The sequence below is a fragment of the Mandrillus leucophaeus genome, unplaced genomic scaffold, assembly GCF_000951045.1.
Source record: "Mandrillus leucophaeus isolate KB7577 unplaced genomic scaffold, Mleu.le_1.0 Scaffold157, whole genome shotgun sequence".
NCBI lineage: Eukaryota > Metazoa > Chordata > Mammalia > Primates > Cercopithecidae > Mandrillus > Mandrillus leucophaeus.
In genome coordinates, this window is record NW_012101554.1 from 4,447,350 (window position 1) to 4,459,971 (window position 12,622).

The 12,622-nt window shown below is 48.1% G+C and overlaps 1 protein-coding gene across 3 annotated transcripts in view; it reads left to right on the forward strand.

The window, feature by feature from the left end:
* The window catches only part of WSCD2 (WSC domain containing 2), a 126,305-nt gene that overhangs the window by 78,220 nt on the left and 35,463 nt on the right, over positions 1 to 12,622 (forward strand). For all 3 annotated transcript variants that reach the window (XM_011975547.1, XM_011975549.1, XM_011975550.1), the window contains one exon: positions 3,236 to 3,420. In XM_011975547.1, coding sequence (XP_011830937.1) covers positions 3,236 to 3,420 — 185 coding nt within the window. The remainder of the gene's footprint in view (positions 1 to 3,235; positions 3,421 to 12,622) is intronic.

The following is a 12,622-nucleotide window of genomic DNA, read 5'->3' on the forward strand; positions in this document are numbered from 1 at the left end:
AATGGGCAAGTGGGTGACCACTGAGAGACTCTTCCTGCGGTTCTTTATTTTTCATTTTTTATTTTTTTGAGACGGAGTCTTGCTCTGTTACCCAGGCTGGAGTGCAGTGGCGTAATCTCGGCTCACTGCAACCTCTGCCTCCCAGGTTCAAGCGATTCTCCTGCCTCAGCCTCCTGAGTAGCTGGGACTACAGGCACATGCCACCATGCCTGGCTAATTTTTTTTTTTTTTTTTTTTTTTTTTTAGTATTTTTAGTAGAGATGGGGTTTCACCATGTTGGTCAGGATGGTCTCGATCTCCTGACCTCGTGATCCACCCACCTCGGCCTCCCAAAGTGCTGGGATTACAGGTGTGAGCCACCACACCCGGCCCCTGCTGTTCTTGATTAGGAAACACTGCCCTCTTTGTAATCAGCTGCCTAGGGACCCCACTATTAAAATCCTGAGCCCAGGACCCTCTCCAACTTGAAAAGGATTCCAAGTCCTTGATAACATGAAGTCACTAACTTATCTGTCAAACTTGTGTGCAGGGGGGCGGGGGAAACAGAGGTGAAGTCCATACAGCCCCTGGCCTTAAAGAGCCTGCAGAGGGAGACAAACATGTAAACAGAGAGGGATAACATAGTCAGATAAGGGTTGAGATGGAATAATCGCAGACAGTTAGACATGCAGACAAGGTCTGAGCTGCCTGGGGTGAAAGGAAATGCTTCTCAGAGAAGGTGACAGCCAAGATGAGTCAGAGCTACTCATGTAATTCAATTTGGTTCAGCAAATATTTGTTGACTGCCCATGGGTGCTGTACCTGATTCCGGGTGCTGGACCTGATTCCAGGTGCTGGAGATGAAGAGATGAGCCATCCACAGCCCTGTCCTCAGCGGGGCTTCCCATCTGGTTGGGGAGATAGAGGCATGAACAATAGGCTTGGGCCACAGAATAACAACAGCTTACAATAGTTAAAAAGCACTTGTTCTGTGCCAGGCACTGTCTGAGCATTTTGCAAATATTAACTCTTTAACTTCACAAGACCCCCATGAGGCAGGAATGTTATGAACCACATTCCACAGATGAGGAAACCAGGGTACAGAGACATCAAGTATAATGGGTGCTGGGGTGGATGTGCTTTGCAAGGTGCAGGAAAGTCAAGAAGATGGAAGGGATGGAAGGCTCCATGTGGAGGGTTTACGAAGCATTATCATGGTGAGACCATAAGCTGGGTTTTGAAGGATGAGTAGGAGTTTTCTAGGTAGGGCAGAAATAACAGCATACTCAAAGGACAGGACTCCTGAAATACACTGAAACACTCAGGGTGCTCAGGTAGGCAGCATGGGAGTGCACAGAAGGTACAAAGGGAGTGTCAGGAGAGGAAGCCACAGAGGTGCCCAAAGCCCAGTGAAATGGGGCCTTGAAAGCCAACTAAAGCATCCAGATTTGACCAGGAGGGTAATGGGGAGCCACTGCAGGGTGTCTATCAGGGAAGTGGTCTACATTCATTCCATGAATGTGTATTAATCATCTCTCATATGCCAGGCATTGTCCTGGGATAGGTGGGCAAGACCCACAGGGTCACTGCCCTCCTGGATATTATATTCTAGAGAACAAGACAGGCAATTTACAAACTACATTAAAAATCACTAAGATCATTTCAAAAGTGATGACAACCATAAGAAAACAAAACGGAGCAATGGGATAGTGCCCAGCATGAGGAGTAACATTCAGTGTGGTAGTCAATGAAGGATTCTCTAGGAAGATGACTGAGCCCAGACCTGGAAGGTAAAAAGAAACCATGCAAACAGCAGAGTAAGAGTGTTCCAGGCAGAAAAACGGCAAGGACAAAAGACTTGAGGCAGGATGGAACTCAGTGTGTTTAAAGATCAGAGAGCCCATGACTGCAGCAGAATTGGCCAAGGGAAGGATGGTGGGCATCTTATAGTCTGTTTGGGATGCTAGAACAAAATACCTCAGACTGGGTAACTTCTATGAACAGAAATGTATTGCTTACAGTCCTGGAGGCTGGGAAGTCCAATATCAAGGTGCCAATAGATTTGGTATCTGGTAAGTGCCCACTCTCTGCTTCAAAGATGGTGCCTTGTTGCTGTGTCCTCCCATAGCAGAAGAGCAAAAGTGCTCCATCAAGCCTCTTTTATGGGTTTCCCTGAACCTCAGTTTTTCTCCATCTTGACTTTGTCCTTCCTACTCCCGGAGCCACAGCAAGCAATGCTCTTTTCATTTGTTTACAGAGTGGGGTAGCCACTAAGAGTCCTTTCTAGGAAAGGATTCCATCACTATGAAAATTTTCAAAAAAACTTGAAAACCTTGCAGTGCCTGGATTTTTATTTTTAGGAATTTTTCCTTGGTGAATGTGTGAGCTCATTTTTGTCCTCTCCCAGAGGGATGCGAGAGTCCCTGCCTCCCTCATGAGCTCCCTGTGCCTCCTCCCTTCACCCTAGCTCCCCTCAAGGGACAAGGAGGCACCGTTCCTGGGTGATGTTTCCAAGAATAAAGGAGCTGGACTCTGGAGAGATGAACGTATCGGGTTTCCAGAAAGGGAAGAGCAAGAAAGAGAGTGGGGTAGGGGAGACCACAGGATCTGGGGTGTGTGTGTGTTGACAGGTGTACCATGTGCAGGTGTGTACAGGTGAGTGTGAATATGGACATGGTGTGTCTATGTGGGTAGGTGTGGAAGGGTGAAGACGAAGGCAGGTGGATGGTCCCTGGGTGTTCCTGTCCCCTCCTTGGGTCTCTCTGTCCTCTGGGGGCCTCTCTGTATTCCTTCTTGGCTTTCCTGCCTCCACACTGCCCCCTGCAAGGCTAACTCTGTAGCCTCCCTGACTCCTCTTGGAGTCTCGTTATCCCAGACCCAGATCCTCCTGCCCCATGGAGCATGCCTGTCTCACAGATCTCCTGGAGTCTCCCTGCCCACCTCGGGGTCTCCCCTGCCCTCTTTCCAGGGTCTTTCTGTGTGCTACCTTCCTAATCTCATTTCTTTGGGGTCCCCCTGTCTCCCGAATGCCCCCCATCTCCCAGGTCTCCACAATGGCTGGGTCTCCTGTCCCCTGAGGTCTCTCCTGTCCTCTGGGGTCTCTCAGTTGCCCCAACCTCCCATCAGCAGTCTCCCCATTTCCCCTGGGATCTCCTGGTCCCCAGAGCCCTCCCATCCCCCAGGTCTCCACGTTGAGTCTCCCTGCCTTGGGGTCTCCATGGTGGCAGCTACCCTGCTTGACAGCAGCCTCCCCCAGGGGTTACCTGTATGCCGGGCTGGAGTTCGGCGCCGAGTGCTACTGCGGCCACAAGATCCAGGCGACGAACGTGAGCGAGGCAGAGTGCGACATGGAGTGCAAGGGCGAGCGAGGCAGCGTGTGCGGCGGCGCCAACCGCCTGTCTGTCTACCGGCTGCAGCTGGCCCAGGAGTCGGCCCGCAGGTGTACGTGAGTCTGCCCTGCCCCTCTCTGCTACTCCTTCCTTGGCTGCAGCCCTTGCCCACCAGAGTAAAGAGTCCCACATGTCTGCCCTGTACCCTCCCTGGCTCCCCATCACTCCAAGGCCACCACCGTCCTGCCCCAGCCTCGCCTCTCCCAGTCCCTCACAGAGCCCTTTGCCCCAGCTCCTTTGAATGGTCCTGCATGCGCTTCTCTCTCTCTCCCACTCTGAGCTGCCTCTGGTTCCAGCTGCATCCCTCATTCTCACCAGTCTTCCTCCCTCTGAAACTGAGTTGGAACCTGAGCCTTGCCTTCCCATCCTGATTTTCTCAGAGCAGATTGTCTCTAATGATGATGATGGTGGTAATGACAATAGCAAACACTTTGTCCTTTTCTCCATGCCTCATGTAGAATAGCACCTCTAATCTTCACAATGACCATTGACATAGATACTATTATTTACTTATTCCCATTTTACAGATGAGGAAACTGAGTCTCAATGTCACAAAGCTTGTAAGCAGCAGAGAATTTAAACCCACTCTGGAGCCCTTGATGCTTTCAAAGAGAGAATCCATCCTGGGTTGTTCAAGCTTCTGGTTTGAGTCTTGTTGGAAAATCTCTCCGATTTCCAAACCAACAGGAGGGAGTGAATAAGAGGACAAGAGCTGGCTCCTTGTCTGAGGGCACTGTCCCATCATTGTCCCCTCCTGGGGACTGGGGAGGAATGTTTAATAGCAGCTAATAACTAGTTATCAATAATCTGCTGTATGTCAGGCACTGTCCTAAGCCAATTACAGGCCTGATTTCATTTACCTTCCCTATAACCTTTTCAGGTAATTACTGTTGTTTATTATCCCCAACCAGTCCAAGGTCACATAGCATAATTCCAGATGACCTTAAGACTTATGAGAAGAGTTAATGTGCTTGATAAAAGATGGGGGGGGTGCCGACCTTTCTGGGGGTTACCCCTCCCACGCAGTCCAAAGACAGAAGCAGAAATCCACAGCTGCTTCTCTAGCCCTCTGGCCAGTGCTTCCGAGATTTGCATGTGTCTGAGAGTTCCCCTGGGAGATCTTTTTAAAATGCAGATTCCAATTCAGCAGGTCCAGCAAGATGCTGCATTTCTAAAGAGCTCCCAGGTGATGCCAGGATGCTGGTCCACAAACCACATTTTGAGCCTCTGTGGATCTCGTCCAGAATGTAGCCCTGCCCCCCCGGTGGCTTTAGCAGAAAGTTAACAGCTAGTCTGTTTGCAGAGAAGGGCCTCTTCCATGTGAATTTCATTGTTTATAGAAACTCATTGTTTGTTTGCTTGAAAATGTGTTCAGTGTTTCAAATCCCAAATATATATGTACATATATATTTTGTTTGTTTGTTTGTTTGTTTGTTTTTGAGACGGAGTCTCACACTGTCACCCAGGCTGGAGTGCAGTGGTGTGATCTTGGCTCACTGCAGCCCCTGCATCCCAGGTTCAAGCAATTCTCCTGCCTCAGCCTCCCAAGTAGCTGGGATTACAGTTTCCCACCACCACGCCTGGCTAATTTTTTTTCTTTTTTTTTTTTTTGTATTTTTAGTAGAGACAGGGTTTCACTATGTTGGCCAGGCTGGTCTCGAACTCCTGACTTCGCGATCCACCCATCTCAGGCTCCCAAAGTGCTGGAATTACAGGCATAAGCCACCATGCTCAGCCTCAAATCCCTTATTTTTGAAGCTCCATTCAAGCTTTGCTGTGCAATAGGGTCGAGTATGCGGTCAATTTGCAAACTGGCTGTTTTTTCCAAATGAACTACAACTTCCACCTCCCCATAGTCATCTCAGTTCAGGTATGAAGGCCTAGGAGGGCAGAGGGCAGAGGACCGAGGTAGCACATGAAATCCAGGCCAGAGAATGTTCATAGAGTGGCTTTCTGGTTTGGCTGCTAATATTACTAGTTTTTAACTTAGTGGCAGATTTATCACCTTTACAGCTGATCGCCTTTATGTCAATATTTATGTTATTTTGATAGCAACATTTGGACCATCTGAAGAGATGACCTTAAAGTCAGGGATATTTAGAGGGAAAGCTGCTGCCAGTAACACATCCTAGTGGATGAAGCTGAGATAGATAACAAGAACTGGATTGTGTATGTCATTAGGCAGACACTAGCCAGACCTCCTTTTGGTTAATGTTCAGGTTGGCTGAATAACCTGGACACACTCTCAATATCTCTTTCTCTCTTTCTCTCTCCCCTCTCTCCTTCTCCCCACCTCTCTCTTCCTCTTTCTCTCCCTCACCTTCCTCCCTCTCTCTTCCTCCCTCTCTCCACCCCCGTTTCTTTCTTTCTCTCTCTCTCACACACACACACACATTCAGATACACACACACACACACATACTGCTGTGATCACCTTGTATTATATAATAACACTTTCACTGACCATGGGTCAGCTGGGGGGCTGCTGGCAGGAATGCTTCTGCACCCCTCACTTGCCCCTTCTGTGTGGCACAATTATTTGGGTGGTGCTTTGTACCATCTGAGAATAGCATTTTTGTATTATGTCCAAGAGGAAGAAACACACTTATTTCTACTGAGAGTGGAGTCCTGGATTCTCTTTTTTTTTTTTTTTTTTTTGAGACAGAGTCTCGCTGTGTCGCCCAGGCTGGAGTGCAGTGGCCGGATCTCAGCTCATTGCAAGCTCCGCCTCCCGGGTTTTCACCATTCTCCTGCCTCAGCCTCCCGAGTAGCTGGGACTACAGGCGCCCACCACCTCGCCCGGCTAGTTTTTTGTATTTTTTAGTAGAGACGGGGTTTCACCGTGTTAGCCAGGATGGTCTCGAACTTCTGACCTCGTGATCCGCCCGTCTCGGCCTCCCAAAGTGCTGGGATTACAGGCTTGAGCCACCGCGCCCGGCCGAGTCCTGGATTCTCTAAAGTTCATCACTGTTGTTCTGAATCATCACTATATAAGGTTTGAAGCTTGAGCACCTTCAGCTGGAGACCCTAAAAGAAAATCTAAGCCTTATTAATCCCGAGGCTACCAAGACTGAGACTTAGAAGGAAGGCAGCTTGGACAAGGAGAGAGATGGTTGACAATGGTTGACAATGTTTCAAATCCAGTTGGCAACATGGTATACAAAGAGAGTACAGGAACCATTCATTGAACCAAAACACTTGATGAGCTCTTCTGTGGATGAGATATGGAGAAGCTCAGTGGTCAGTAAAGCACAATGCCTGACCTCAAGGAGCTTTCCATCTCATGGGGCAACAGACCTGATACTAATGAAATTGGTTCAACCATGAGTTAGAAGGATAATTTTGTGCAGACCCAATACAAGTAGGATTGGTTGAACCAGAGACCCAGGGGGCTGCAGGGGCTCTGTCTTCAAGAGCCAAGGGAGCAATTTTTGAGCTGAATTGCATTCTAAGAGGATTCCAGGTGAAGGGGACAGCCATGGGTTCTAATTCATGATCAAAAGTCCAGAGTCAGCAAAGGTCATATGTTGAATGCTATGTTGGAAGCACCTTTCTCACTGATGTCTGCATTTTACATTGGAGAAACTGTGGCTCAGAGAATAGAAATGGCTAAATTGAACAGCACTGGGGGAGGCTCCATAAAGGAGAGGGCAGCTCGATAAAGGAGGGGACATTTGATGAGAGGCTTGAAAGGTTGTTTCCTGGCGGAGAAGAGGAGGATACCCAGACTCAAGACAAATCACCAAGCAGTGGGAGAGGAATTAGGCAAATAAAAGAGAGCACAAAAGCCTGGTGCCTATTGCAGGAAATGACTGGCAGGCATGGGTTTTCTAAGGCTACTGTGCCTCTTAGGGACTGAGCATAAGCTGGAACCCAGGTCCATGAATCCCAGTTAGGGTACCCACTTGCCACAGTGTTGCAGACACCCTGACCCTGGAATTTGGTTCAGAACACCATCTTCTCTCTTTTGGGGGAACTCCTTGGCTCCAGCTCTTCTCCTCCCTTCCCTGACCCCTGATCCCTCCTTTCACCTTGTTTCCAGACTCTAGGCAATGTGAAATCTGCAATGTCTTTGCTCTGACTCAGTGGCATCTTCGATTTCCTAGGATTATGCCTAGGATTTGCTTTGTACACAAATAAGTCAGAAAGGGATGCCTTCCAAGTCACTGGCACACAACTCTGGCATGTATTACATCAGGCAAGAGAAATGAGTGAGTGCTCCAGCAAACAGCTATGGCAGAAACCAGATTTCATTTGTAGAGTCATTAGTTGGTATTAACACTGTGTCCTAATTGTGTTTTCCTAAGCAGTGGCACAGAACTCTTAATGACTGCAGAGATCTAAAGGAAGCTTATTATCTCCCAAACACCATTCTGGTGGGGCATCTGCCTCGCACAGGATGCCAGCCTAGGTGTTTCTGAGGTGAGGTGATGGAATGCTCCCATAATAGTGAGAGCATTAAAAGGTTAGCAGAGCAAATGTCTGCAGGCACCCTGCTATTCTGCCTTGACACTGACTCTCGGGCACGTGGACTCTTTGCCCTTGTTACAAAAGAACCGAGAAATGGACTTCTTTCTTGGTCAGATTACATTTTTCACAGCAGTTTGCTAAATGTGTCGGCAAGTGTAGCTCTCCTCCCAGGGGTAGAGACCTGCTGGTGATTTGAGAACATTATGGCTTTATGGGATGTTGCAAGAAATTTCATTTGCCTGAAAGAGTCTTGCAAGATTTGGGTTGCAAAGTTCATCAGAACGGGGCTCCTGAGTCCCAAGGGTGGCTGTCCATGGTGCTGACCACCCTTTAGCACTGCCTAAAACCCCAATGATGGCAAACCAGCCTCTCTCAGGGATCTGCACTTTTTTCCTTTTGTTTTTTCCTTCCTAGTTTAGTGGAGACATTATGAAGCTTACACTATCACTGAAAAAATAGATACCTTATTTATGGTTCACAATTTACATGGTGGATTTTGTGTACTGTTGTTAATTCTGGCAATTTTTTGTCTCCCAGAGTTAGGAGAATTTTGTGCAGTGCTTTGCTTTATGTTCACTGATCCTCCATTCCAACTACTTCTGCTGAGAGGAACCCTCAGATGATTAGGGAACAGTCACATTTGCTGGAATGGACCACGTCTAACTCCTTCTTTGCTAGGCCTGGAGACTTCTTCTACTTCCCTTTGCTGTAGGTCTGGGAGCCCCGAATTTCATAATTCATATGGGACCCCATGAACTCTTCTCTGTAGGGCCAAGGGAATAAGAGAAAATATTTCTTCTTCTGCATCATGATGGGAGATAATTGGTTTGCTCTTCTCCCCTAAGCAAAATCTAGGTCATTGGACAGGAAAATATTGGGAGCAATGCAGGTTTTGGAATCAGGCATAGTGTTTCTATCCCAATTCTCTCATTTGATGGCTGTATTGACTTTGGTCAAGCCACTCGTTCTTTCTAGGTGTCAGGTGCTTCATCTATAAAATGAAGACAATCCCAATCTTTCACAATTTCTGTGGCCACCAAGTGAGGAAAAGACTAGAAAGCACCTAGCACAGTGCCTGTTACAGAGTAGCTTTTTCCTAATGGAAACTCCCCAGTTCACTCCGAGAAGCACCCAATTCAAGCAATTTGAATTTCCAACAGCCCACAGGAGCCTTTGGTAATGTCTAAAAATAGCTGGCTTGAATTCTCTTTGGACAGTTAGGCTCTTTGTGTAATTCAATCTCTCTCTGATTATAGGTAGCTAGGTAGCCATTAACAGCTTCCAGCTCACTGCCTTTCCTCCTCACCGCATCTTTAATGCAGTGGAGCTTGGCCTAATTACCCAGGGGGTGGTGGCTTCTTTCAAACCAAGGAGAACTCTTCCACAGCTGCCTCTAAGCTGATGCCAGGTGACATTTACCTCATTTTTGTGAAGCTCCAGAACAAAGAGATGATAGGACTTCAGAGACACTTGCAGCTGGTTCCGGGCTGTTCTTCGTCTGCCCCCAGCAAAGGGAGTTGATGAACAGTTGCTCTGCTTGCTTCTTGCTAGTAAAAAGCCCAAGCTGCTGAGGTCATGTACCATCCCAGCTAGCCTGGCAATGCAGAGCTGACATTGTCAGAATGTGGGGCATGGGCTTTTGCAATCCTTGGACTCCCACTGTGGGGCCTGAGAGGATTTCTGGAAAATTCAGGTAGCTGGCATGGGGGTCTCTGGAGTGCAACTTGTTAAAATTGGGCATACCTTCTTCAGGATAGTAAAGAGATGGGAAACTAGGATGTGATGTCAGACAAGATTGGGGTCAAATCCCAGCTCTGCTCCCTACCAGCTGTGTGACCTGGAAAAGTAATTGAATCTCTGCCTATAAAACAGGATAATAATATTTTTCACCTCATAGGTTGTTGTGAGGATTAACTGAGATATAATGTACACAACATACTTAGCACTAATGACATAGAGTAAACAGCTGTTGTTATTATTGCCATCATTGGCAATTATTTAGAAAGGTTGATTATTAGGAAGATGCCATCCAGGGCTACTGCTGTTGTCATTCATGACTCCAGGGAGTACCATTCACATAGACTATGAGCTGTGAAAAGCAATGGCCCTGAAATCTGTGGATTTTCCTTGTGATTGAAAGTGCTCAAAGATCCAAGATGTTTTAAGTTGGGTTCTCCCAAAACAGGGATGTGAACCTTGGCTACCTGGAAGGTGTTGCCAAGATGCACCCATAGGGGACTAGAAAGGTAAGATGGAGAAGAAAGCTAATACAGGGTCCCTGACAAAGCAGGTCTCTAGTGAGGACAACGGAAGCTTAACCCCACTGGAGAGCTCTAGGGGATGGTATTGAACAAACTTCAGACGTGTTTCACCTGAGGAACAGAAAGCTGCTGTATTTATTTTTCTCCAACTCTCATCCATCATTGGCTGAGGGTGGCTCCTGGGGAGATTAACTCCCTGGCAGGCCCAGCCTGTCCCTCACAGGCCCTAAGGCAGAGTCATGGTCACTATCAGCCTATAATGGAATGGCAAATGCCAACAGCAGGCATATTAATGGACCACTGACAGCAAACAGTGCATGGGTTCTAGCCACCCTCCACATATTATGGGCAAGTGATGGAGAAAGGAATAAGAAGTGGCATGGTTTGAGTACTTACGTCTCAGACACTGTTGTAAATGCCATCGCATAGACTTTCACCCCAACTGTGCAGGGTAGATACTACAATCCTCATATACAGATGAGAAAAACTGAGGCTCAGCAAAGTGAAGACACCTGCCCAATGGCACACAGCTCAATAAGCAGCTGACCCAGGTCTGTCTGACTTAGAGCCAAGGCCCTTACCTCGGGACACCAGAGCCTTTTGCAAACAAGAAAGCATCTTTTCACTGCTATGGAAATCCAGAGTTCTTTATACCACAGGAGAGTGTTAGGGAAGCCAAGGGATTCCCTTGCCACTTCCCTTTCATTTTCAGACATAAGAGATGAAAGAGTCTCTCACCCACTGAAGGGAGGGCCAGGTGACCCATATTACAGATGGAGGAAATGAGGGAAGTGGGGAGAGTAAATGTCTTGGCTACCATATGTATTCTGTGTCCAGATCACCAAGACAGTGGAGAGCCACCTGCAGAGGGAGATGGCCTCCAGAGAGCTCCCCAGGTCCCAGGTGTCAAGCTAAACCAATCCCTTCCTGACTTGGAAAGCTCTCCAGACCTTCTGCTGGACATCAGGAAGCCCTCTGTGACTTCACGCAGTTTCCTCACAAAGTAAAATAGGCCAGACTTCAGGAATGCCTTCCACCCAGGAGATTAACTGCTCCTGGAACTGACTTCCCAAACTGTTATCCCCTCAGCGCACCCCCAGAACACATCTTGCCCAAAGAGGTGCGCAGTAGTAGTTTCTAATCCATCTCGGGCCCTTTAAGTCCTCTAAAAATTTCACCTTATTTGGTATTCAGAGCATTCAGTTTAGCCCTCCTCTCTAAGCTGGGAGAGTCAGGGACTCATTAGCAGGTGTTTAAATGTCAAAGGGAGGCCAGTCTCTGCAGAGCTGGATCTACAAAGACTTCCTTCCTCTTCCTATTCTGGCCTCCTAATAGCTAGGCAGGCTGGAAGAAATCACATGGAGAAATGCCAGCCTAGGGATTCCAAATGGCTCTCCCCCTCTTTTCAGTCGAAGGACAGCAGGTAAGGAGACAGACCTTTGACTGCTCCCTCTCTAGTACCTGTAGCTCACAAAGTTTATCCATGTCCATCTCTGAATGATTCACCCAATATTTATGCACCCATTTTAGAGATGAGAACATTGAGGCTCTGAAATGAGAGGAAACTTGCCCATGGTCAAAGACAAGGAAGGGCAGAGGTGCCATGTGAAGGAGAGTTCCCTGTTTTACAGCTGAAGATGCTGAGTTCCAGAGAGGAGAAACAGAGTCAGGATGAGAATTCATGTTTCCTAATCACTAAGTCTTCTGCTCCTCAGCCAGGATGGCTCACCCTGAGCCTGTCAGTCCAGGGAAATGCCATGGCTCTCTGGTGTTGTGCCAGGATGGAAGGCCTCTCCTGGGGCTCTGGGTCAGGGTGGGTCCCCTGAAGCTCATCTGGAGATGCATGTTAATATGACCCATCAGCAGACTGAGCCCAAAAGATGGGTGCCCAGCTTAGGGACAGGGGAGAGGGCAGTGCGCTTGGCCAAGGAAGCCTAGAGGAAGATGCATGTGTGCCACCCACAGGCCCTGAGTGATGCTCCAGTGACTTCGATTATTTGGGGTCATGCTCTTAGAGGATACAAGGGTGACTCCTGAGGGCGAAGGACCCCAAAGACCACTCTGGGCTTGCTTCAGCTTTCACATGCCCACAGTCAGACATGCATACTCCCATATAGAGATGACTTGTATATGAGATCCACTGTGATGCAAACAACTGGGACAGACACCAGCAGTGTCCCTGGCTGTGGGCACCAGGTGCAAGGGTCTCCAGTGCTCTTGACATCCTGGGAAAAGACTCTATCTGGGCTGCACTCCATCAGAGGAATCTACCCATCCAGTTACTCTCTCTTCTTAAGGTGCATTTCCCCTTGCACTGGGAAATAAGTATTTTCATCTGAACCTAGGTGCCAGCCGTTGGGATGATTGGGAAATGTCAAACCCCTGGTGGCATTGAACCGGGCTCATGAGGGACTGGCTGAAGCCCAGCCTCATCCTCTACTAGGAGAAGAGAAGCCCTCTTCTCAGCCAGCTGGTTGCCAGGCAACCCAGAAAGAGCCCCTGGGGTTGTTGTCTCCACGTGCAC